This window comes from Aethalodelphis obliquidens, unplaced genomic scaffold, assembly GCF_003676395.1.
Source record: "Aethalodelphis obliquidens isolate GAN/ISIS:26980383/991018 unplaced genomic scaffold, ASM367639v1 scaffold47, whole genome shotgun sequence".
NCBI classification, from domain to species: domain Eukaryota; kingdom Metazoa; phylum Chordata; class Mammalia; order Artiodactyla; family Delphinidae; genus Aethalodelphis; species Aethalodelphis obliquidens.
This window is the reverse complement of record NW_020837991.1, coordinates 14,452,003-14,479,281: the sequence shown is the minus strand read 5'-3', so window position 1 is coordinate 14,479,281 and position 27,279 is coordinate 14,452,003. Positions and strand designations below refer to the sequence as shown.

At 39.1% G+C, this 27,279-nt stretch overlaps 1 protein-coding gene and 2 long non-coding RNA genes across 10 annotated transcripts in view; all 3 read left to right on the top strand.

Annotated features, from left to right (window-relative positions):
* The window catches only part of ACTR3 (actin related protein 3), a 57,455-nt gene extending 46,959 nt beyond the window's left edge, over positions 1-10,496 (top strand). Inside the window, exons 9-12 of the mRNA XM_027082615.1 lie at positions 3,434-3,526; positions 3,733-3,858; positions 7,295-7,378; positions 9,266-10,496. Coding sequence (XP_026938416.1) covers positions 3,434-3,526; positions 3,733-3,858; positions 7,295-7,378; positions 9,266-9,361 — 399 coding nt within the window. The 3' untranslated portion in view covers positions 9,362-10,496. The remainder of the gene's footprint in view (positions 1-3,433; positions 3,527-3,732; positions 3,859-7,294; positions 7,379-9,265) is intronic.
* Positions 10,497-13,245: 2,749 nt separating this feature from the next.
* Positions 13,246-17,202, top strand: LOC113607325 (uncharacterized). The gene is made up of 2 exons (XR_003427886.1): positions 13,246-13,750; positions 15,504-17,202. It is a non-coding gene; the product is annotated as an uncharacterized LOC113607325 (long non-coding RNA).
* Positions 17,203-17,689: 487 nt separating this feature from the next.
* Positions 17,690-27,279, top strand: part of LOC113607324 (uncharacterized) — a 150,207-nt gene continuing 140,617 nt past the window's right edge. For all 8 annotated transcript variants that reach the window (XR_003427878.1, XR_003427881.1, XR_003427883.1 and 5 more), the window contains exon 1: positions 17,690-21,443. This is a non-coding gene — a long non-coding RNA (uncharacterized LOC113607324). The remainder of the gene's footprint in view (positions 21,444-27,279) is intronic.

The window sequence follows — 27,279 nt, the reverse complement described above, 5'->3', positions numbered from 1 at the left end:
TAAGGGGATATTTATTATTGAACTGCTAAATTTATCATAAATAGTAGAAAGAACTGTTTTTAGAAGGAATGGGTTTAGCACTTCATTTTTTTTTTTAAAAGGAAATTAAAATTTTTTTGACAAACCTCTTTGGGCTGCTGTGCTTTAGTTGGGTACATTCCCTATAAATTTTTCAGAAGAGAAAAAAGATATTTCTTCCTTGATAGCTACTTGCAGTAATACTAAGACCTGATCAAGGAGCAGTTAAGCAGGACTAATCCTTTTGCTGCAAGTGAAAGAAAAGTCCTATAGATATTAATAGGGACCCTAAGTTGAACCTATTAGTATTAAAGTATCGAGTAAATCTCCAACACTTTATTGTTAATTTATTCTTTTTTCCTAAATTTATTTAAGAAATATTCATTGCTTGCTTCTCTACTGTATATTATTCTACTTGTTCTCACCTGGGGTTCTGCAGCACAGTAGTCCGTGAGCTTTTTCAAAGGATATTTTCAAATCAGACTCCATTTCTTCCTAAATCAGGAATTCTGTGGGTAGATCCCAGGGTATGTGAATACTTAAAGGTTTATAAATATTTTCTTTTGTATATTCCTGATTAAAAATTACTGTGAGGAGGACATACAGGTACATAGCACAGGAATGAATGACCCTATCCCTGCCTTTTGCTAGCTCATGGTATAGCAAACAAACTGTCTTAAAGGTAGAAAAATAATTACAGGAAGGTTAATCTCATGTGCATGTGTGTGTGTATACATTATTGTTTTAGGTAAATACTGAAGAAATGGGTAACAAAGAACCACAAAGAGAATTTGAAAGTTTTATATCAACAAGTTGATAAGATAACATTTTCAGGATTCCAGTTCTGCTCATTCCAGTTAACCATCAGCTAAGCCAGTCCCTGCCTGTAACCTGACCTTGCCTATAAATGGCATAGGAAGGCAGCCAAGTTGAGCTATATTTTCCCATTTTTCCACAGAATACAATACAGACCACCTCTGACAGATAAAACATTCCCTAATCTGTAGGTCGGGTTCTTGAGACTCAGTATGAGCCACATTTTTATACCCACTGTATATCCTTGTTAGGGTTTCTTAACACTCATCAGCATGTTTCAGAAAATCAGATTCTGACTGCCAGTTTCTTTTCTCTTACTGTGGTAGTAGAGGTCAGTAGAAACTTTGTTAGTGGTATTTTACTTTATGTAAATTAAAATATTTTCTGTCATTATGTTTCATTACTCAGGTAACATTAAATCTCTCCATTGCGTGCCCACCCTCTAAATAACTTAAAACTAATTTAAAAAATTGTAAAAACCTGACACATGCCTGATAATTATCAGTCAAGTTATGGAATCAGTTTAATGAACAAAGGAATGTTGTCTCTCCCATTAAGACAACCTAATTCTAAAAATGAGAGGCCAAGAGAGGTTGTTGGCAGCTCATTTTCTAGACAATATTTTAAATTGTGTTCATTTTAATAAAGTACACCTATTTATTTTTGACAAATTAGAGCTAGATTCTGACCTTTTATTTTAATCTAGGAAAAATCCCTTCTAGCATTTCCTTTCCAATTTTAACATGGACATGGCAACTTACACATATTTTTGAAAAATTTTGGTAAAATGAGATCTTTGTTTCGGAATACAAGTTAAATTCTGAGATCCAGCATTTGAAAACTTCTTTATGTTTTTCTTTTTTGTGGTTCCTCTCAGGAAATATACAGCCTGATGTAGGAGGGCTATAGGCATGCATATAAAAATAAATGATGGGTAAAAAGGAAGCTTTCCCTAATATTGTTTCTCCTTGTATTAGACCTCTTTGTTATATATAAAAATTAAATTTAAAATTATTTATTATCTTTAACCTCATTCCATTTCTGTAATAGTTTAAATTGTCAAACAACTTTCCATCTCAAGCCTACCCATCTAATCAGTCTGTTAAAAAAAATATTCTGAAAAGTGTATTGTATAACGCACATGTACTTAACCACCCCAAATAAACACATAACTAATATTTTAACATTTTTCATATATTTTTTAAGTGAAATTAACTACAGAAAGAATACCTTCCTCAGACCCTTTCCTTTCTCTACTTCCTTTTCATCCTTTCTTCCTCCTGAGGTAATCACAGTCATGAATTTAGTGTGTTTCCAGTCTGTGTTTTTAAATGTACATGTATCCATAAGAAAAATATATTTTAAAAAATTTGCATATATGGAATCATTCAAGTTTAAAAAAATGCGTGTCACTATTTGGAAATTGTTTATTTTGACTATGAGTATATCATCCTGTGAATAATACAGTTCATTCTTGTTATTCACAGTAGATGTTATATAAAGTTGCTGTAAACACTGAATTAGTGAATGCTGAGCCACTGCTCCTAAGGGAAATGCAGAGTTAGGGTCCTGTGAGGCTCAGACTACAACATTTTTGTCACTGAAACACGTAACCTTGTTTTATGTGTGTTTCTGTTTAAAGACACATTTAAAAATAGATATTATTGATTTATTAACATTGAGCTCAGGGTCAACAGCACTATATAATTCGTGCCTAAATGAAACTTATCTAACACTGTATTTTCTCCATAAGGCACATCACGGCCTTCTTGTGCTTTAGGAGCAGCAGACAGTACTTCACACTATCCTTGGGGGTCATTTTTAAACAGCAAAATCACCGACAAAAATGGGAAAACTGTGGCACTAAGAGATCATGAAAAGGAGACTTACTTGTAGTATAAAAGCTGAAACAAGAAGGCAGAGCGTTGCCTGGTTCCACCTGAGCTGTGAATGTGAATGTCAGCTCCAGTTTTCGCAGCTCTGCACATGCGCATGTCCATGTGAAAGCACCGCAGATACAGATTTCAGGGTTACAAATAACTTCAGCGAGTAGGCAAATTTGCAGATAACCAAATCCATGAATAATGAGGATTGATGGCACAGCATTTTATTTATATCATACCCTGCTGGTGGACTTCTGGGTTGTTTTTACTCTTAGAAGCAAAGCTGCTATAATTTTATGCCTTTATGTAATAGCACATGTGTGGGAGTTTCTTTGGAGTTTGTTATAAGAAGTGGAGTTAGTAGTGGTACATTTTAAGTTTTATTAGATGTTGCCAAATTGTTCTCCAGAGTGTTTATATCAATGTATATTCTCATCAGCATTGTAAAGTGTTGCACAGATTTTTGCCAGCTCATAGTATGTTTGGCTTTACATGTTTGCTATTCTGGTGGTTATGAAATGGTATATATGATCATTATTTTAATTTGATTTCTTCTGAAATCTCTGATTTCAGTGTCTTTAATTTGAATCAGAGACCAGAATTTATGGTTTTTAGAAGTCCTTTTATTTTTGAACTGAAAGCTTTCTTAATTTTTTATTGTGATATTTAAGTCAGTAGTGGTCTAATCTCTGTCATATGTCCAATTTACTTTTCAGTTTGCTAATCCAGACTTTACTCAGCCTATCTCAGAAGTTGTAGATGAAGTAATTCAGAATTGTCCTATTGATGTCAGACGTCCTCTCTACAAGGTCAGTATTTACAGCAAAATTGTTATTCTAGGTCATACTTTTTAAAAACTTCTTTGTTTTCTCTCTTGGTGAATGTAAATTTTAAAACACCTCTCTTCAAAGGGGTATAATAGGATTTTAGTACCGTTTCTTGTATCTTTAAAATTTTTTCTTCTTTCTCTTACATAAAAGTTGTATTTATTTATTTATTTTGTCCACTAATACAGAATATTGTCCTCTCTGGAGGTTCAACCATGTTCAGGGACTTCGGACGTCGCTTGCAAAGAGATTTGAAAAGAACTGTAGATGCCAGGCTGAAATTAAGTGAGGAATTGAGTGGTGGTAGATTGAAGGTTGGTTTTCTCAGTTATTGGTGGGAGGGTTGAGGGTGCCTTGATTATTATATTGGGAATGCAAAATGTCTGCCAACTTTCTTTTATTTAGAAAGATAAGAGGAACCTGAGGTATTCTAATGGAAAGTGGTTAATTTTATAGATTCATATTCATGATATTCTCGGTCATTCCATTCCTCTAGGATATTACCTACATTTCTGGAAAATATTCTTGGTTATAGCCACGAGAGAGATTTTTTTGATATCTGTCTCAAACAGATAATTTATATATAGTAGATTCCTTGCATATTCCAGCAATAATATTCTTTATGGGTCCACAAAATTTTAAATACCTTTTATAGCAGGACAGCAAAGCAGAGTTGAGAGAGGCGGTTGTGTGGTCAAGCCTGCTTTCACAGACTCTAGCCTCTCCCATACAGCCTCATTAGTGTGAAATCAAATTGGTGGTTCAGCAAAACAACCTTTCTGTTACGTGTCCTGTAATTTTGGGCTTGCTGGCAAAAGGTCAGAATTAGCCTTAAATTCTCAGATGACTGCTGTATGTATTTATAAGACAGAATTTCAGTAAATTTTGTTTCATTTTCGTTAAATGTGGGATATTGAAGGAAAACATTGATTCAGAGGGCATGTTGCTAAGTAAAACACATTTTATTCAACTTGGAAAACTACCAAGAATGAGGGCTTCATCTGAGACTACCGCAGTCACTCAAAATTACTTAAACGTAAACTACAACACTCTTGTATTGCTGCTTGTTGAGAAACTGCATGACAGCTGACTGTTTTCAGCCCCTAAATTTTGATTATCTTAAACTTATCCCTTGGAGTACAGTAAAAAGTACTTGTTTAGTTTGTAATGACTCATTACAGATACATGAAATGACAAAAGAAATGCTGTTTTTGAAAACAATATTTCAGTAAAGTAAAAATGTTTAAAATATTTTTAAGCCTGTATATTTCTAAATAAGAAATGAGAGGGCTTCCCTGGTGGCGCAGTGGTTGAGAGTCCGCCTGCCGATGCAGGGGACACGGGTTCATGCCCCGGTCCGGGAGGATCCCACATGCCGTGGAGCAGCTGGGCCCGTGAGCCATGGCCGCTGAGCCTGCACATCCGGAGCCTGTGCTCTGCAATGGGAGAGGCAGGAAAAACCTGTATACTAGAGTACTCTGCCTCCTTCCCTTTTATTTTACTCAGTAGTCATTTTTATAGATCTTCATAACATCTTTATGTATTTGTATTTAAATCTGGCTTTATTTCTTGTCAATCCAATTTTAAATGGCAGCCAAACAGCTTTTTTTTTTAAACAAAAAAAGCCAGATCTTTTTATGACATTTAAGTTTTAAAATTTTTTATTTTGACATAATTTCATGCTTTAAAAAACTTGGCAAAATCTAGTAGAAGATTCCTATACGTTGTTCTCCTAGATTCCCCAAATTTTAGCATTTTATACTAGTTTTATTATTCTGTTTTTATAAATATATGTCTATATGCAAATACACACATATACCTTTTTCTGAACTATTTGAGAATGAGTTGCAGATATGATGGCCCATTACCCCTAAATATTCTATTGTGTATTTCCTAAAAATAGACCATTACAGTTATCAACAAAATTAACCTTGATACACAATATTTTATCTAGTTATAGACCTGATTCAAATTTCTCCTATTATTGTTCTTTATAGAAAAAGGAAAAAAATACATTTATTTTATTTTTTCCTGGTCTAAGATTCAATCCAGGATCACATGTTTGAATTAGGTATCATTTCCCTTTAATCTGGAAAAAGTACTCGTGTTTTTTATCTTTTATAACCTTAATATTTTTGAAGAGTACAAGCAACTTATTTTGCAGAATCTATCTCAGTTTGGGGTTGTCTGATGTTTTGTTAATGATTAGGTTCAGATTTTGCATTTTTGGCAGTAATACCGCAGAAGTGATGTTGTATTCTTTTTAGTGCATTGTATCACTAGACACATGATATGATTTGTCCCATATGCTAACTTTGATCACCTGGTTAAGTGTCTGTCCGGTTCCTCTATTATAAAGTTATTTTTTCCTTTATATTTAATAATCTTATGGGGAGATACTTTCAGACTATGTAACTATCCTGATTTTCATCCAACTCTCACCCACTCGTTTTAATATCCATTTTTCTTTCCTAAAATAGTTATTACTGTGGTAGCGGCCAAATGGTATTTTGCAAATTCTGTCATTTCTTCTATGTTTTATAGTCTCACTTTACTGGAAGGAAGAGTATTTCCTTCCACCTCATTCATTCATTCATTAAGTTATATCTGTGAACTCCTGATTTCTCAGTTATTCTATACGCTGTATCATTAATATCAGTGTGATATAATATCAACATATCATTATACTATTATTAATTTTGATGCTCAAATTTTCTCAGATTTGGCCAGTAGGAATCATTCAGAGGTGGTTTTTATTCCTTTTGTTGTGGCCCCAGTATTCTTCAGGTACTTCCTTATTTTCTGGAACAGCAGCATATTGCAGGTTCATCTTGTACTTTCTCTTCTCCAGTCTTGTAATCAGCCATTTTGTTTCAATGCACCCTTGTTCCTTTTAGTGGAGAATGCTATTAAGAAACAAAGTTTTATGCTATACATAAAAAAGCTAAGCAAAAAGATTTACTGTATAGCATGGGGAACTATATTCAATATCTTATAATAACCTCTGATGTAAAATAATCTGAAAAAATATATATGAATCACTTTGCTGTACACCTGAAACTAACACAATATTGTAAATCAACTATACTTCAATTAAAAAAAAAACAACCACCAAGAATTGGACACTAGGTATATTCATTGCTACTGAGGGGTCACTGCTTCTAGGCCTTTTTGGCAGTCAGAGCTAGGATACGTGTGAGTATCCATCTATATCTAGTTGGCTCTATTTATATAAATTGAAAACTATGGATTCATACTGATAATGCAAGTTCCAGAACACCATAAGGTTCATTCTAGCCTTCTACCTTCCTATATTTGTAATGTTCTTCCCACACAGTGAGAAACCTGGCTTCTGTTTTCTATAATACATTTGTTTGTGCTCAATCCTGGAATACATATATCGTAGTTTCAGAATTATTAATCCATACCACTGTGAGAAATAGACCCGCTAACTGGAGTTCAGTGTTTGCTTAGTTTTTATCTTAAGCCTGAGGACATAGCCATAATATTGTGTTCACAGGTTACCTGGGTTAGTTCCTTTCCCTCACTGCAGTGTGGTTATGTTTTTAGAAAAATAATAAAATTAGCTTAATTTGTTTTTGTTGTATTCTGTTTTGCCATGTATACCCCTCCCCCCGCATCTTTTAAAGTTTTATTTACTTATTTTTGAGTATGTACATCTAAGGTTAAATGATACAGAAATTGTTGTATGAATTTACCATTGAACTGATCTTACTATGTCTCTTATAGCCAAAACCTATTGATGTACAAGTCATTACACACCACATGCAGCGATATGCAGTTTGGTTTGGAGGATCCATGCTGGCTTCCACAGTAAGTGACATGAAGCTTACTTTAAAATTTGATTTTTTTTTTAAGATAAAAGAATTTATCAGTACTTACACAATTTAAAAGAACAAGAGGAATTTCTTAAATTTTTATATAATATTGTTCAGGGAAGTGATTGAATAGAAATGTACACAGTATTTTAAAAAGTGGAATTCATTTGGATTTATTTTCTTTTTGTTTGTTTGTTTTTTTAGAGTGAGCCTTTAAAGTTTTAAAATTTATCTGTAGGGAAAAATTTTTTAACCCTGTGGTAATACAGATATCAGAAGGTCATTGTTTTTTCTGTGCAAATATTTAAAAGCATTAAGAGTTACGTTTCATCACACAGGAAGTATGATGTTCTAAACTGAATAAAGGGAATTACTAAGATCCCTCTCCCCAAACCAAAACATCTTAAAACCCCTTTAAAAGATATTTTAACATTGTTAGCCTACTAAATAATGGTGCTTTATCCTGTAGTACACAGAGTATTAAATAAAATGTAAGAACTTTTATCTGAATTATTGAAAACTATACAACCTTGGATTGAAAACCATTTAAAAATAAGAGGTAAAAGTTATTTTCTTCCTTAATTTGAATTGTCTTCAGTTGTGCCGTATAAGCTAGTTGAGTGTGTAATTTTGCCCTTTGAGAACCCTCCTGCACTGTTGGTGGGAATGTAAATTGATACAGCCACTATGGAGAACAGTATGGAGGTTCCTTAAAAAACTAAAAATAGAACTACCACGTGACCCAGCAATCCCACTACTGGGCATATACCCTGAGAAAACCATAATTCAAAAGGACACATGTATCACAGTGTTCATTGCAGCACTATTTACAATAGCCAGGTCATGGAAGCAACCTAAATGTCCACTGAAAGATGAGTGGATAAAGAAGATGTGGCACATATATACCATGGAATATTACTCAGCCACAAAAAGGAACAAAACTGAGTTATTTGTAATGAGGTGGATGGACCTAGAGTCTGTTATACAGAGCAAAATAAGTCAGAAAATAGAAAAACAAATACCAGATGCTAACGCACATATATGGAATATAAAAAAAATGGTACTGATGAACCTAGTGGCAAAGCAGGAATAAAGATGCAAAAGTAGAGAAGAGACTTGAGGACACAGAGGGGGAAGGGGAAGGTGGGATGAAGTGAGAGAGTAGCATTGACATACACACTCCCAAATGTAAAATAGATAGCTAGTGCGAAGCTGCTGCGTAGCACAGGGAGCAGTTCAATGCTTTGTGACCACCTAGAGTGATGGGATAGGGAGGGTGGGAGGGAGGCTCAAGAGGAAGGGGATATGGGGATATATGTATATGTATAGCTGATTCACTTTGTTATACAGCAGCAACTAACACAACATTGTAAATCAGTTATACTCCAATAAAGATATAAAAAGAAAAAAAACTTTGCCCTTTGAGAAATGAGATAACAGAGCATGGAACAGTCTGTCCATACCAGACCATGAGTGAGGAAAACAGGTTAATCTAGAAGTTTTTGTAGCATGACTAGGAGTAGTTTATCTGTAATTTAGATTAATGCTGCTGCTTTTCTTGATTCACTGTACAATGTGGGAAAGCCTCAACAGAATGGTCTGAGCATTTGAGATTCAACCTTCCATTCCTCAGAATTTCAAAATCCCAGGAGAAACAGGTGTTGAGGAGGGGGATGGAGGGACTCGAGTTAAATGCTCCTTTTCAGTTTTGGTTATAGACTTAAAGCTGATTTTGAGTCATGGTTGCTAGAATTTCTAAGCTTTGTTCAAGTACCATGAATGGACTAATAATAAACATTTTAGATTTAACAAATCTATTTTAAAGCATGTGGAAAAGTGGTAAATTTTTGACCTTTACAAAAATATATGCTTTTATTTGCAGCCTGAGTTCTACCAAGTATGCCACACCAAAAAGGATTATGAAGAAATTGGACCTAGCATTTGTCGTCACAATCCAGTGTTTGGAGTCATGTCGTAAAATTGGCTTCATAGTTATTGGGGTTAGGGAGGTGGGGAAGAAATAATCTTTCTGATTACCTGTTTTGTCTGGATGGCTGGTTTTGAGGTTGTAAACCTGACTTGAAATAATAAGACCAAACATAATTATACAGGAATATTTTAATAAGTATATCAACATGCGAATGTAGAGGAGAGCCAAAATGATTAAGTGTTTTTCTTTAGATTGAATATTTGAATCTTAACGTGTAACAAAAAGAAGTGGGTTTTAGTTCTTTCTGTGCCCTGCTATTTTGTATATTATTGAATTATCCAAGATTTGATGGGATTTATCGGTATGTAGATAGCTCTATAATGCTTGAATTGTACACTCTGAAGTGTGCAATGCAAGAGCTTGTTTATATTTCATACTTTTTATACTTTGAGGAAAAAAAGTCAAAGAAAAACTAGTATTTGAGGGAAAAAAATGACCAAGTAAAGGATAAATACAAAAAATAGCCTGTGAGACTTGGCATACACACACACTCATGGGATTCCAGTTATTAGGAAGTGCTTCCGTACCCTATGCCCACCAGTGGTTTTCTTTGCAAGTGCTTTTGGAACTAAGAAGCTAGTATCTTGGATTAACTGATGCCTGCTAGTGCTTTCTGATTACTTGCATTCTGTTTCTCGCTTTAAAGGAAAAGTAAAGACAAGACTGTTGGACCAGTATTGCAGTTCTGCAGTGTCATTTCTTATTAAAAAATGAATAATTTGATTACCCAAATTGGTATATTTAAAGCCTAACACCATTCTAATAAAGGCACAAATTTCTTTTTAATACTTGTTTCAAGCTCTTTTAATCTCTTTATAAGTTAACTAATAAATCTATTTTCTTCAGACCTCTGCAGTAGTTCTTGAAAAATCACAACAGTTGGTTAGCAAGCTGACTTTTTTATGTGCTCTAAACAAATAATTGTGAACTTTTAATATGTTGAGTGCTTTCATTTTGATAACTGGATCTCCATTTGATATTTTCATTTGTATAACTCATTTGCAGTCTGAAAGTTTTTTTAGTGCCAGTCCCTGACATATCATGGAAAGTTAATTTTCATTGCATTTTAAAATATCTGGATCATGAAGAACAAGTGATGAAAATAAATTAAAACTGAATTACCTTTTCTGTTTTTTTTTAGAAGCAGTGTCATTCTACTTTGTGTTTATATATTTACATACTTTTTTATTTCTGTTGAGATAGGATTCATTGAAATCTCTATAATGTAATGGTAGAAAATTTCTTATGAACTTGAAATTTTATGTTATTTATAGAAGACTAAAATGGGAGATGTTTTATAGGATTTTAGAACTTAAGCAGTAATACCAGTGAACACTTGAACTTCATTATCCGTGAAAATAACACACAGGGTTAATATATATACCTCTGTCCAAAAGTTGAACAATTTAATTGTTTTTGTTGTTTGTTTTTAATATAAAGATAGAATTGGGGAGTAAACATTAGTTTTTATTTAGAGTGAATCTGGACATTTAAAATTATATTAATCATTTATGTGACTCAACCCTTTGAGTGGGGGAGTCAAGAACATACTGTGTGTCTTGTAGTGGTGATAGTATCAGGGTCACAGGTCGTCTTTTACTTGAAAAAGTATTTCATGAATGTTGTAAAAAAAAAAAAAAAAACTGTTCAAACAGTACCAAAGAGTACATAGTGAAAGTAGATTTCTTTCCTACACTAGCCTGTCTCATTTTCTCATCATTACACTGTTAGAATGTCTTACGTGTCCTTGTAATTTTCTGTGCATATAGAAATGACTATAGCTCCCTTATTTAACACAAATAGGAGCTTACTATATATGCTGTTTTGCACTTTGTTTTTCCAAAGATCTTTTTTTTTTTCTTTTTGCGGTACGCGGGCCTCTCACTGTTGGGGCCTCTCTCGTTGCGGAGCACAGGCTCTGGACGTGCAGGCTCAGCGGTCATGGCTCACGGGCCTAGCCGCTCCGCGGCGTGTGGGATCTTCCCGGACTGGGGCACGAACCCGTGTCCCCTGCATCGGCAGTCGGACTCTTAACCACTGCGCCACCAGGGAAGCCCTCAAAGATCTTTTGATACAGAACTAAATTGATAAGCATTGAAGAATTCATCCTCCTGGCCCAACAAAGTATTAGTATTGTCATAAACGTCTTTTCCATCTAGGATGGTTGAATAGTAAATAAGCAAGCTTGAAAGACATGTTTACAAAGCTGCAGATTACAGTCTCATGCATACTTTAATAAAGATGTTCTTAACTATTTGATATGCAAATGTGAAGGTCAGAAATTTTGCTTTAAGCTTAAACTTATTTGGGGAAACAAGAAGATTCTAAACTTTTCCTGTATGTTTCCTGATGTATAATATGATAGAAACAGTGCTATTTATTTCTTTACATCTCTCCTGTCATTATATATCATTTCCTTTATATATAGCACCTTTGGTTATATATGTGTAGAGGTTGGCCAAGTGAATTAAAATCTGTAACACCGATTTGATGTCAGACTGCATGAGCGTGCTACATTGGAAGAACACTAGACTGAGGGCCTGAGGTGGAAATTTTTATTCTGGTTCTACAAATTGATAATACAATTCCTCTAGCTTTTTTTGTTGTTATTGTTAAAACATGAAAAATATATTTGTATAATCATGGACATATTGTTTGAACTTTCTGGACCTTAATTCAATTTATAATATAAACGTAGTAGTGTTATCTGGATTTAACAGTGCAGTTTTTATGAGTTGTGAGAATATAACCTAGCCTTTTCAATTAATTCATGTGTGGTAGTAAAGATGTCATCGAAGGTCTCCTTTCTAATAGGCAGGGCTTTGATCAATTGGGAAATATTAATGGACAGAAGTAAAATAGATGGTGGCTATCTAACCTGATGCCTACTCTTTAGTGAGTGCAGCTTCACCCTTAAACATTAGTAAATGGTGTAGACTGCCAGTTATCGCCCTCTTCATTCGGGTCCCTCAATACAATTCTTTGGTTTGTTTTCAAAGCTACTTTAACAGATGGAAATAAATTGTTCCTGCAGTTTCTAGAAATATCTTCAGAAATAATAAAATGAACTATAGGGATAATAGGCTATTATGTTCTTTATTCTTTCCTTAATTTCTAGAGAAGTCCTAGAGAATATATCTATATAAATAGAAACTTTATTCTTTCAGATAACCCTAAAGGCGGTACCAGAGTACTTGTAACAATATTGAGGAAATTATTTGTCATGTAAAAAGCTTATTTGTATCATTGTAGAGAGTGCTGTTGTTTCTTTAAATGCTGGACTGATCTGTCAGTAATAAAGTCCAGTGTATTCTGATTTTCTTGCCAGCCCAGCTCTGACTCCTGTGACCCTGTACTCCCTGTTGTTTTGTAATTCATCATCAATAGACGGGTACCTTGGATAGCCCTATGCAGTCTCATCTTTTAACTGTTAGCACCCAGAATCCCAGCTTAGGTTAAATGGGCACTAAATATATTAGCTAACATACTTACAAACCAAAATATGTGCAAACTCTAGGGGTGAAACATTCTCCCATTCATATTGGAATCCTGTGTTTTAGAACATATTTCTGTGTAATACCACTTAGTCTGTATAGTTGACCAAGGACAGAGTTGTTAGCGAGAAATTATAAAGAACTTTCACAGCAAGTTCTGAAAATAAGTACTTTATTTTTGTAATTAGGTCCATACCACACCTAAATTGACCTTAAGCAAGAATGTCTAGATTCTGCTTGTGAGTATGGAAAGTTTTTTTTTTTTTTTTTTTTTTTTTGTGGTACGCGGGCCTCTCACTGTTGTGGCCTCTCCCGTTGCGGAGCACAGGCTCCATAAGCGCAGGCTCAGCGGCCATGGCTCACGAGCCCAGCCGCTCCGCGGCACGTGGGATCCTCCCGGACCGGGCACGAACGCGCGTCCCCTGCATCGGCAGGCGGACTCTCAACCACTGCGCCACCAGGGAAGCCCTGTGAGTATGGAAAGTTTTTAGACTTCAGTGGAAAAGGATTTCTGTTACTCATTGTTAATAACTCCTTAATACTGTAACATGTTCATGCCTCTTCCACATAATTTGTTTTTCAGCATACCGGAACTTTCGTTATAACCTGCTTGGTCCTGATAAAATCTTAACAAAAACAAGTTAAAATATGTGGTTGTCTTTGGTATTCTCCATGCTATAACCCAGTTTAATTGATGCATTTGGGACCTGGAGTTGAAATAACACCTACTGGAATTCAGAATTGCATTAACATTGCTCCAGTGGTCACAGGAACAGAAAAAAAAAGAAAAATAGAATGAATGATTTAGAAAAAAATGGCAACTTGGGGGGAAAAAAACCCTGAAAGAAGAAAATAAGGAAATTAAGAATTAAGAAGAAGAAAGGTATTTTTCTGTCATTTTGATTTAGCAAATAATTATTCTTTACTGTTTTCCAGTGTTTCTTCACTTTTGGTGACTTTTATATATTACATTAAAACTGAGATGCTGAGTCAAAATAGTTTCAGTTTTATTCAAACACTACAACTCATTTATACTACCTATATAGTGCATCAAGTCTGGGGCTTCTAATCCCAGGGGCGTTTCTTGACTACATACTATGGTTCAAGCACTGCATGAAGATGAATAAAACATTATGTCCTGAGCTTAGACGCTAATGCATTAGTAAGGATGCTCTCAGAGGAATGAGGAATATTTTGCCCAGAGTTTTAGGAGACATCATCCTAGCTTAGAATTTCTTTTCATAAAGATGGTGGTGGTGGTAGTACTGGTTTTTAGGAAAAAATAACTCAGCTAGGTAAAGGTGAAAGTTATAAAGTGTGGCTACGGTTTAAAATTATTATTTTGTGTGCGCCTGAAATTCTTTATTTTTGATGTTACCCAATAATAGTCAAAGTAATTGCACAGTAGGGTCTGTCTTATTCATTTGATATTTTTAGTGCCTTACATATTTACTGGCACATTGTAGTGGTTAGGTAAATGTGTTCGATAGATGAGTGAATAAAATCCATTTTTCACTTTGAAATTAAAACTTTGAATTACTTGAGTATACAACTTTTTTCCTTTAAAATTATCTATATCATAAAACTAAGGCTAAATTTTTGCCTTAAAAATAAAACAGTGACATTTTACATAAAACAGTGGGGAATTATTTAAGTGATCGTAAATTTTCTGAAGTAGGTCTTCAATAATTCCTTAACTAGGTCTTTGATCATTTTGAAATCTCCATGGTGTAAATAAATGGCCAGTGTCTCTAAATCATAGCATTGTACAAGGCTAATTGAAATGCCCTGAAATGTTTTGTAACATTCAATGTCAACGGTAGAAACACTACTGATTCCTAGCTCTGCTTTTTATTGATCAATTTTGATTCTTTTGTCCAAATCCCATTTTAAACCAATTAATTTAGAGGTGATGACTTCAAAATTGCCTCCATTTTCAATGAATAAGAGTCAGTGTTGTGGTAGATTGTTAATCTCTTGGAGGTTTATTAGAAAGTTGATACTGGAATTAGAACCATACATTCTTTCTCTTATTGGACGTACATGGTATCTTTCCCAAGCAAATGCTTAAGAATCCACTGTTTAGAGGGTTGGGCAATAAGAAAATCTGAGACTTGTGTTTTGGTGCCATAATGCTTAGCTGGGATGTCATGTACGGTCATGAGATGATGGAAGTACTTCACAGGGCAGTTTCTACTGAAATACTACTGGTCTTTCCTGAGACCTTGAAAGAAGGATAAGATTTTGGTAGATGGAGAATAGGTGGGGAAGATGTTTTGGTTATGGAAGCAACGGCCTGTGTGACAGTTAGTAGTTGGGGAGGGTCAGCATGTTGTGAATGTGGACAGGTTTGAAGAGTGGGGCGTAAGATGGGAAGATGTTTGCCACCTTCAGACATTGAGAGCCTTGAAAATTGATGCCTTTAAGGTTGAGATCACACACGCACACAATTGACATCAGTAACACTGTGGAATTTTCAGGGTTTGGTCTAGTTCAGCTCACATTTTACAGATGAGGGAACACACTATGTGAGGCCGCTTAAGTACTTAGTGGCTGAACAGGACTCGTTGGTGATGATTGTTTTTATGTTTTGTTTATACTGAACAGCATATGGTTTATTAATTTTTGTTTTTCAGAATTTACTTGGCAGCTTGCTTAGCCTCTCAGACCCATCCTGTTGGGAGAGCTTATACCAGCATTATTGTGCTAGATGCCGCTGACGAGAGGGAGGTATCAAATGACCTAAATATGTGTCTACCAAGTTATGCATGATGCCCATAGTTACCAGGCTGAAGGGCTGAAGGAATAGCAAGAGCCTAACACTCAGCAAGTCTATTCGAGGCTGAATTGGACGTTATGAGGCAATGATGTTTAAAAAGAAAGAAAGTAAAGGACACTTCATACACAGAACAACCACTGGAACCTTAAACTGTCCTGATCTAGGCCAAGTGGCATATTTGAGCTCGTACACATTTTGGCCATGTGCCTCTAAATTCGTGCTAAATTTATGTACCATATTTCCGCTCTCACTGATGCTGAAATTTAAATTTGTCAGTGATGTAACTGGATTTTTGCGAATTAGAAAGTACCTCAACGGGTTTTAAAAACTGGGAAAGCGTTTTTAGGCTACAAGTAAAAGTGAAGTTTGTGATATTGTTATGAAATACAATTCTTGGCATGTGGGAAGTCCTCAAATACTTCTTGAAGAATGATCTGGATCAAAAAGGACTTGTGGAAATGGTATTTTTGATCCTGCCACTGTTTTGATTCAGTAATTAAAAAGAATACTTATGGTGCAGGCCGGGTGATGTCTGTTTTAAAAATAGGTCACATATGTGGCACAAATTAAAATTCTATTTACACATCCATTTATAGCTGTCTTTAACTACATCCCTTGCAAGATAGGCCATTGAAAAAGTGGTTCAACCCTTAATATGTATGTATATTTTAATAACTTCAAGATCAAGGATCTGCTAATGAGCTCACATTTGGATTACATTTGAGTTGTATGTCTGAATTCACCTGCCACTGATACATCTCAAAAGAAGTACGTTTATTTGATCTGAGCAGTACTGTCTTTTCCTATTTCTCTTTCTTCACCTTTATAAAATGGAAGTTGCAACTCTGGACATTATTCCTTAGGGCACTGGAAGGATGCATTAAATGATTTTAAGTACTCTTCCCCCCCATCCCCCCACCCCCACAAGGAGAAAGATACGGCTTCTTAAACCCCAAGTAGAAGACTGTGTTCAATCGTTAGCATTTTAGTATTCTTGAAATTGAAGTAACTAACTTGCTTTTGACCTATTTCACAAAGAAGACAAATGACTTTTTCAGACACTTAACAAGAGATGGAAGGAGTGGGGTGGCTTTTGAGTTTAGTCTTTCAGTCCATCCACTAGGTGTCTCTCTTTTCTCCATTCATAAATGAATATATTTCAATTAGATTTGCTGCTATCAAGAACAATTTGGATCTGGGTTATAGGAACAACACATTTCACTTTCCCATTTAAAGGATGCCATCCTCAGCAATATACCTTTGACTTCAGTAAAAACGAAATGTTCCTTAGGCTGTTTCAGTAATGCACAGTGTGATTTATTCTGCAGTATCGGTTTGTTAACATTCTCTATGCTAAATACTGTTCAAGATGCAGGAGCATTATAGCAAAACAGAAATGGTGTTCTTTTCTGAGACTTTAAGGGTAGGCTTTGTACAGTTTCTCTTTAGTGATGTAGATCATTGGAAAGATGCCAAGTTAATTGCAAAGTCAACAAAAATAAGATCAGTGTCATCTCAAGTTACAAAGACATGATTTGATAATTGTCTTTAATTCATGCAGATTTGCGACACCCATCAACTTAAGTTCCACATTTGTCTAAGGTTTATAAAGGGTAAATGAAGGTTTCTTACCCAGAACAAAGTTCAGAACTACATGCATTTTGCAACATGTGATCAAGAGCTCCTTGAATGGTGTGTTTTACATATCAAACTGAACCTTAGCTGACAGCGTGGATTGGTTTGGCCAGTTGCTCTTTGTATTTTAGCATAGAATTAACCATAGGTGTCCTGATCCTGAGATACTTGAGCTTTGGCTTCGGAGAGGATTGTGTTTTCGGTTTTATATTCCAGAGTATATTTATTCAGGATATATATACCCTCTTCTGTTCTATAATTTAATTTGGTTATTTCCCACAGAAAATCTCAATTTTTTTTTTTTTTTTTTTTCTGTACGCGGGCCTCTCACTGTTGTGGTCTCTCCCGCTGCGGAGCACAGGCTCCGGACGCGCAGGCTCAGTGGCCATGGCTCACGGGCCCAGCCGCTCCGCGGCATGTGGGATCTTCCTGGACCGGGGCACGAACCCGCGTCCCCTGCATCGGCAGGCGGACTCTCAACCACTGTGCCACCAGGGAAGCCCCGCTATTTCTTGATAATCAAATTCAGTTCAAATAATATTCTTGAGCTTCCATCATGTAGGAGGCACTGTGCTAGGACCTTGGTGGGGATACAGGGCACTCACTTCGCAGTTACAGCTTAACTTGGAGACAGCCCTGAACATTACTAATGAAATGCAGCACAGTGTGTGTTTCAGCTTGTAATGGGGGCCGAGAAAGCAAAAATTAGCTCAGACTGAGAAAATATAAATCTGCATTGCCCTTCATGAGGCACAGATAAAGCCAGCTGCAGAGTTAACAGGAAACAGTATTTCTCCCATGGACATGCTGCAGCCATAATGTGTCATAACAACTCTCTTCAAGTGACTGCTGCTTTCTTACTCACTGAGAAACTTTGTTTTCTAAATATCATAGACTATCAGAAATTTTGCTATTTGAAATTATATCAGTAAGATGAAATATCCCCCTTTTATGTAATTCACTTTGATACAAAAGTTGCCTTGGCTTGCAAATGAGGGACAGAGCTTCAAATAAGGGTTTGGGAACACAGCACTGAACATATTAACTTTTGTTTCCAAGGATACAGAACCCTAGGTCCAATTTGTTGTTCAAACCTTATGTTCAGACCCTGAACATGTACAGCGCCCTGCCTTGCTCTGAGCCTATCACAATGTTGATTTATTTAAATTTCACCCTTCCGCCCAAATTGGTAATTTCCGCATTTCCTCCATGTGCAGTACATGTGCAGGTACTTTCATAGCAATGGATATTGTCAGACTATTGACTTTGTCAGACTATTGGTTTGCTTCTGGAAGACTTAGGCTGATTGGGCTAGGACAGATGTCCACTTTGACAATTCTCAATTTAGCATTAAATCTATGTGTAATGTATTTACATAATACATATGTTGCATATATCCATGTATCCTGTTTTTTCACTTTTAATGGTTTTGTGTGTAGATAATTTTTCTTCCACAAAGTAATATCTCTTCTTGGAGGGTGGCGTCTGTGCTTAAAATTCCATCTGATTTTTTTTTTTTTTTTCAGTGTCTTGACCAGCATTGTGCATGCAGTAGATGTTCGATAAACACTTTCCACAAAGAAGCTTCACATCTTAGCTGTTTCTTTGAGACTTTCTCCAAGTTTGAAACCTAACAGACTGTGGTATCCTCTTCCTCACAATTCTACCTCTGCTTAATAAAGTGCAAGTTACCCAGGCAATGAGGCGCGGTGCAGTTGAAGCTTTTTATAGCTCCATCTGTCTGCAGTCACCTAAATGTCAGTGGATAGATGTGTTTGTCATAATGTGCAGTAAGTGCAAGTAAGCCCCCCGTTAATAGTCTCACTAGAGATAAAATAGATTGACAGGAACTCAGAGGTGATAAACTGTCAGATTGCACTCTAAGGAAATACAGCATGTCATTGGTAGCTGAAAATGTGCAGAAGTAAACGCACAATTCCTCACTCCAACCTGATTTGTTTTCAAACCTTTGCGTATTTACTTTTGTTCATCCACCACTTTGGTTGAAATAAACCATTAATTAAAAACAGCTCAGGAAAACCACTGATGACGTTAATAGATCTCAACACAGCAGCAGCAAAACAGTCTCAATTCACCGAACTGCCTTCCAGGCGGGCCTTGCCCTTTCTGTAGAGGATGGTGGAGAAGCAAAAGTCTCTGGCTCTCAGGGGCTGCTGGGGGATCGATGTCGCTGATCATCTTATGCCTGAAGTAATGCTTTTCCTTGAAACTTAGGTATGCAGGGATTCATAAAACCAGCAGAAATAGGAAGTAACAGAGAAAGCCTTTTGAGTAACCAGGAAGGATTTGGTAAAAGCCCACACGCTGCGTAATCCGTGCTCTTTCCTCATGGTTGTGCCCCTTAGTTCATGTTTGCCTGACACGCGGTCCTGAAAGCTCTCTGTTCCAGTGTTTGCTCCCTAATGAATGTCAGTATATTAGATTCTGAGCTAGTGACAAGGGACTTACCTGTGTTCCTGTCCTCACATTCCTCTGGATGTACTAAATGGTTTGATTAAGCCCGATCACTTCAGTGATGAACACTGGAACGGTTTTATTTTTCTCCACAGAACGCGCGTGAAGGAAGCCGGGGAGAGTCAGTCGCAATGTGTGTTGTTATGTTCCTCAGGATCCGCTGTTTTGTGGTCTGGTTGTGTTATTAAAATTGCAGTCTCAAGTCATTTCAAAACCCCTGTCCTTTACCTCAGCTCAGATTGGCCGGGGCTGCCCCAGCAACTTGACGCTAAGACGTCCATGCACCTTCCACGTTGCCAAAGCAGACATCCAACTGGAGGATACGATGCAGACATCTCCAAACACCAGAAAACATTCTCTTAGAGCCGGTCCCCCAGCCTGGGTGAGAGTCTGGGGACAAACTGAACACGTCCCTTACTCTTTGCGAAGGAGAGAGAGAAACCACGTTCTCGAGAAGAAAACTGAGGTGGTAACCCGCTCCCCGTCTCCAGCTGTCTTTATCCCGTCTTTGTCCCCGCCAGGCTGACAACCAGTGCTTTACAGACCACTGTCTTCTGCGGCTCCTGATGGAGTTTCCCATAATGCTGAACCAAATGATGCTGAGATGCTGAACCAAACATCTCCAGGATGCTGTTCTTCCTGGCTGGCTCTCCCTCTACACTGAGTCCCCAGTCCTGCCGTCCCCAGTATCACTCCAGGAGTGGGTTTCATTTTCAGGACCACATGTGTTGCCGGAGATGCTCTGACCTGTTGTGAGCTCATCTTCTGATATTTGGCAGGAAGAATCTACACACGTCAGCAAGGCCTGAATGCACCGTGTATGTGAAAGATAATGAACATTCCCAGTCATGATCCTAAGCCTTGGTTTTGATCATTTTTCCACAGAAAGATTCAATTCTGTTCAATAAATATTAAAAAACAGTTGAAAAAAGAAAGTGTTTAAAGGAGTATATTTTTTGCTACCTGGAAAACGTTGACAACTAGTTAAAAATATAACTACCAGTTATATATATTACTACCAGTAATATAACTACTATAATTCCCTGGCAGTCCAGTGGTTAGGACTCTCTGCTTTCACTGCTGAGGGCACAGGTTCAAACCCTGGTTGGGGAACTAAGATCCTGCAAGCTGTGCAGTGTGGCCAAATTAAAAAAAAATAATACAAAACAAAATAAAAAACTACTATCTATTGAACACCTACTCTGTGCTAGGCAGTGTTTTCGATACTTCACACTTAATCCCATGAATTGGGCATCACTAGGTCCATTTACAGAGGAGAAAAATGAAGCTGAGTACGGATGAAAGACTTGACCAAGGCAGAATCCATTTGGATACATGTAACAGAAAAATCCAACTCAAATGGATTAACTAAATAAATAAGAATGTAATCTTGTATTGAAGCAGTCTCTAGGTAGGTTACTCCAGGATTGATTAATCTGATAATCCACTGACCTCATCAGGGACCCTGTTTTCCCTATCTTTCTGCCGTGCCAGTCTCTGCACGGGAGGCTCTGTGTTTGGGCTGTCTCTTCCCATGGTTGACAGTGAATGGTTGCTTTTTCAGGTCTCCTGTCCGGACATAATCACGTCCAGCAGCAGAAGAGACTTCTCTTCCTGGATGATCTTTTTTAAGAAAACGGGCAATTTCCTACACGCCTCCCAGAAGATTTCTCCTTACGTCTCCACGGTCAGAAGTACAACATATGTCCATGCTAAATTGAGTGGATTTCAGTGTCTGACTTAGTGAGAGCAAGTGGAAGAGTGTATCTTACTGAGATAAATCGGCTGCTTGGAATGGGTGTGTGTGCACATGTTAGATTGTGGGATACACAGCTCCCCTCAGAGCAGAGCAGGGATTCATCCCAAAGCCTGGGCTTGTCTCACGCATTCCCCAAACTCACATGTGCATAAACGTTTACTGTGTGTGGCTGTTATGAAAAATGTGACTGGGACAGATCCCAATGTTTGAGAGATTTACAGTTGTGATTATATTTGGGTTAGGTAAGTATTAACATGTGTTCACTTTCTCTGAATATTGGCCAAATGGTGTGTGGAGCAACTATGGTCTTGAAGAGTGTGACGTCCTAGCAACAGGACAACTTAGCTCCTCTGACCGGTGTTTTAGTCTCTTCTTACATAGCATCCCTTTCACTCTCTCCTGACGGAGGAGTAGTTGTGGCTAATGAGTCTGGGAAAGCAGACAGATTGAAGAGGCCCTTGAATTTCAGGCCAACGGATATAGACTTTTGTTTTCTCTAAGGAATATGGAGTCATTGAAGACTTCAGCCAGAAAATGACCCCCAACTGTGATTTAGGAAGATTAATTTATCAGAGTGGATGGGAAGAATTGATTGAGAGAAAAATCCGAGGTCTTTCCCTTTGTAGGAGGTATGACTCTCAGTCCATCAAGTCTAATGTACACGAAACACCCATTTCTTTCTTTCAGGTTGAGTTTTCTGATAGGGATAATAGGAAATTCAGTCTCTATCGTTGTTTGGCACTCCTCCCTTCCCAAGGACGCTCTCAAATCTCGAAACTTAATGAGGTACCTGAGAGACTTGGGAAGGACCCCTACCCTCCACTCCATCATGGCTGCACTGACATCTGTAAAGTTGAGTGGCCTCCTGTGGTGTAGGGTATGGGAAGCTTTCCTACGTCTAGGATCCTTGGAGTCCAAGGTCCAGGTTCCCTGAAGACCACACAGCCCTCTCCTCTGAGTGGTGTTTCCTCTTCAGGGTGCTACCATCAGAAGTACTCGGGTAACTCCTCCCATCACCCTTTCCCAACCTCTGACCTCTTTTTAAATTTTATTTATTTATTTTTGGCTGCACCGGCTCTTCGTTGCTGCGCGCGGGCTTTCTCTAGTTGCGGCGAGCGGGGGCTACTCTTTGTTATGGTGCGTGGGCTTCATTGCGGTGGCTTCTCTTGTTGTGGAGCACGGGTTTTAGGTGCGTGGGCTTCAGTAGTTGTGGTACGTGGGCTCAGTAGTTGTGGCGCATGGGCTCACTTGCTCCGCAGCATGTGGGATCTTCCCGGACCAGGGCTCGAACCCGTGTCCCCTGCATTGGCAGATGGATTCTTAACCACTGCGCCCTCTGACGTCTTATTAAACTTTGCAATCAGTGGAATTTGTAGACTTCATGTGTAGAGTTTGATGTGTTTGGATAAATGGAATAGCCATATAACCACAGCCCAACCAAGATCCAGAACATTCCTCTCACTCAAGAAAGCTCCCTTTTGCCCCCTTCCTCTCAATCCTCCCCCCTACCCCAAGGCAGCCACTCTACTGAGTGCTGTCCCTATCAATTAGTGCACATGTTCTAGAATTTACTATAAATAGAATCCTTCGGCTTTCACTCAACATTGTATATATGAGACTCCTCCACACGGTTGTGTATATCAGTGTTCATTTTTGGTGTTTAGTATTACCTTTATATTGTTGCATAGTATTCCACTTCTTTTATTTTGTAAGTCTTTCCCTGTCTCTCCTCCTCTTTCCTTAAAAGCATCTCCTTTGTCCCCTTGTTGCCCTCAAAGGCATTAAGTGCGCTTTCTCCAGTAAAAGCCAGAAAGGATTTTATGAGAGGCAAGGATGCACCAGGTGTTCAGCTGTCTTCATGGAATGGAGGAGGGAAATGACAACATGAAAACACACAAATTAATCTCAGGAAGTTAGCCCACCACTTAATTCTCCAGAAGAGAGAAAGTGCAGGCCTGAGTTAGCGTGGAGTGTGCGAACAGGGTCAAGAGAGTGGGTATGAGAAAGCTGGTTCAGAGCGGCTGTCGATGGAGTTCAGTGCATCCTGAGACCCAGGCAGAGGTGGAGGAAAGACCGTGCTGGGCCTGGGTCAGGGTGAGGAGGGATGTTGGGGCCGACAGCATAAACAGGAATAGAGCAGGTTTAGGCTGGAAAGTGATGAGTTCACTTTGGTACCTGTCGATTGTGAGGGGTGTATGGAAGGGAACAATGGAAATGTCCATGAGGCAGGTGGAAACAGAGATCTCTAGGTCAGTAGCACCTTCAGAACTGAAGATGAAGATCAAGAGTTATGGACAAAGAGGTGAATGCTGAAACCTTGCAAAAGGAAAGTTAAAGGAGAGAGACAAAGGCAAGGACAGGGCTTTGGAGAATGCCACGCAGGGGGCTCGAGGAGGAAGAGGAGTCTGAGGAGGAAGGAGTGGTGGTCACGGTATTAGCATGAGAGTCGTGGAGAGTGCAGTGTCTTGGGCATCAGGAGGCAGAGGGCATTAAGGAAATTGCTGGCAGGAATGCCAAAAGCTGTAGAGTTGACCAAGACGAAGGCTGAAGAAAAGGTCATTACATTTCCCAACTGGAAGATCACTGGTGGCTTTTGAGGGATCAACCTCAGAAGAGAAATGGGAATTGCAGCAGGTTGCAAGCTGTTGTGGCGTAGGAGAGGGTCCTGAGACAGACCTAATGATTCTTTTTTTTTTTTTGTGCTACGTGGGCCTCTCACGGCTGTGGCCTCTCCCGTTGCGGAGCACAGGCTCCGGACGCGCAGGCTCAGCGGCCATGGCTCACAGGCCCAGCCGCTCCGCGGCATGTGGGATCTTCCCGGACCGGGGCACAAACCCGTGTCCCCTGCATCGGCAGGCGGACTCAACCACTGCGCCACCAGGGAAGCCCAGACCTAATGATTCTTAACAGCTTTTTTCAAGAAGTGTGCACCTAAAGGAGTGAAAAAGGGTTCCATGTAGCAGAGTGGTGGAAGGAGGGGAGAGAGGACAGGTTGGGTGGGCTTGTTTATCCCAGGAAGTGGGGAGCATGCCCAAGGGCTGGGCGAAGGAGGCACGGTGAGAGAGTCGTTTAGTGGTTTCTGATTCAAGTTCCCAGAAGAGGTAAGAGCTGGTGGGATGGAAAGTGAGAGGGGGCAGGTTAACCCTGGAAAAGTGATGGGTCAGTCCTCTTCTCGGAAAGAGAGGAGAGGATGGGTGGGACACTCCTGGCTGAGGACGGCACAGCCCCAGCTCCAGTGGCTTGTCCTCAGCATAACGTGGCTCCTTCAGAGATTTTTTGTTCTATTTACTCTGAACGTGTGAAGTTGATAAAACATCCTGCTTAGGGTTCAGGAGGTTGGATATCAGCACAACATATAGAGGAGGCCTCTCCCAACTGCCCAAGACTAGACGGTAGCGATCAGTCTCCCAAGAGTCAGTCTGTAGCCCCTCTATCGTGTTGTGGCAGAGATCGCAGCAAACCCTAGGTTAGGGACCACACCATGATGTGTTAACAAAAGACACTGGCACAAGACCTTTGATCAGATTAATCAGGGATGCAATTACCCGGCACTACCAACTGAGATTAGCATTGGCTATAGAGGTTGGCAAGATGAACCTGGGAAATGCCAGACTTTGAATTCAGGTGACCTTCTGGTTTGTATTCATTTTCAGAATTGCATCTGCAGCATAAAAGGGGCTCTCAGAAGACTGGATGGGCTTCACAATGAATGTGATGCTGTGAGTGTACAGTTCCCTCAGGCCAGAGTGCTTCTCTACTCCTCCTCTACCACCAGTTGGTGGTACAGTGAGGCAGTGATGCTGTGATAATTTTACCCGACCCCAGGATCCTGGTTGTGTTCTGGAGGGTTGAAGTTGCCAGAAATCTGGCTAGGTCTTAAAAGGGATACATATTTTTTTAAACCCTAGCAAGTGGGGACTTCCCTGGTGGTTCAGTGGTTAAGACCCCATGCTTCCACTGCAGGGGGTACAGGTTTGATCCCTGGTCAGGGAACTAATATCCCACCTGCCGAGTGATGCAGCAAAACAACAACAACAATAACAGCAACAAAAAAAACCCCAAACTAGCCAGTATGGCCACTCAACAGGCCCAAATATACACAGATTGAAATATATGTTTTTTTGTTTTTGTTTTCGTTTTTTTTTTTTTTGCGGTATGCGGGCCTCTCGCTGTTGTGGCCTCTCCCGTTGCGGAGCACAGGCTCCGGATGTGCAGGATCAGCGGCCATGGTTCACGGGCCCAGCCGCTCCGCGGCATGTGGGATCTTCCCGGACCGGGGCACGAACTCGCGTCCCCTGCGTCCGCAGGCGGACTCTCAACCACTGCGCCACCAGGGAAGCCCTGTAAGTATATTTTTGACCTTCTCGGCAGAGGCTAGTGGTCCAAGGCTGCTCCACTCATACACACTGTGGTGGCTTCCTTATCTGATAGTACAGATTTTATCATTGATGCTTCTGGAAAAAAAATGGCATTTCCCACCTCCCTTACCCACACATGTGGATCTTACAACTGCTTGTCAATTCCTTCTGTTACCGGTGCCTAACCTTAAACTACTTGTGGTGGGTGCCGCAGGCATTAACCTATGGAAGGATAAACGATGTATCTAGGAGGCCATCTTTCTGGAAGATGTCTGTACTCAAGGACACTAGTTTTTCTGAATGTTTAGACGACAGCTCCTAAAATTCTATCAGTGCCCACAGAGTGGGGAGAGCTCAGAAACCAGAGGCTGTAACAGTGTGTCTCCAGCAGCTTCCACCTCCCTCCTCCCTCCCACCGTGGTCCCGGTCGTTTTTTTGTATGTGAACTCCCTCTGCCTGGGGGTGAATGCGCCCGCATGTGGAGCTCCAGCAAGGTGTGCTCCAGGCCTCTGGGAACTTGCCTTGTGAAGGATGGTGGCAAATTAAACTGGCAACTGAAAAAAGTCAGAGCATTTCCAGGCCCTCTGCTGGGGGAGTGATTCCAGAGGGGAAGAGGCAGGGAAGACACATAGCTGGAAAATGGCCAAAGACATTGGGCGCTGGGCATCAGTCTGGCCAATGAACACCTCCTGAACGCCTATGAAGAAGCAGCTGCTCCAGATGCTACGGGCAAACACAGAGATCACAGAGACCAAACTTCGTCCTCTATCTAGTAAGTCTGAGAGCACATGGAGGGGCACAGGGACAATTCCGGGCTGGGCAGAAGGAGGAACGAAGGCTTCTGTGAGGGTGAACCGAAAATTGTAGCCACCATACAGTAAGATGGTAATGTGTGTGGACAGGGTAGGTCTTGAATGACATGAAGAGGAGAGAAACAAAATTCTGGGGCTGGAAGGGACACTTGGCAATCCCCTCAATTTAAGGGTGGGGAAACCGAAGCCCCTCTTCAGTAGGATAAAGTGGTTTGTTCAAGGTCAAGGTCACTCAGTTATTTGGTACTCAGTGACTAATAGTACTACTACTAGTAGAATAATACCATAAATAATAGTCCTAATAATACTGTATTATGAATGAGAGTGGTAATAATAGTACTAACAGTGCTACCAATAGCTGACATTATAGAGCACTTACTGTGTACCAGCCACTATTCTAAATGCTTTCGGTGTATTATCTAATCGAATGCTCACAGCTGGTTATGTTGCTTTCACCTCCATTTCACAGATGGAAAAACAGAGACAGAAGAGTCCAAGTAGCCTGCCCAAAGCCATGGAGCCAGAAAGTGTTGGAACTGAGATTCACCCTATAGGCAGTCGGGCTCCAGAGCATGTGCGCTTCATTTCTGAGCT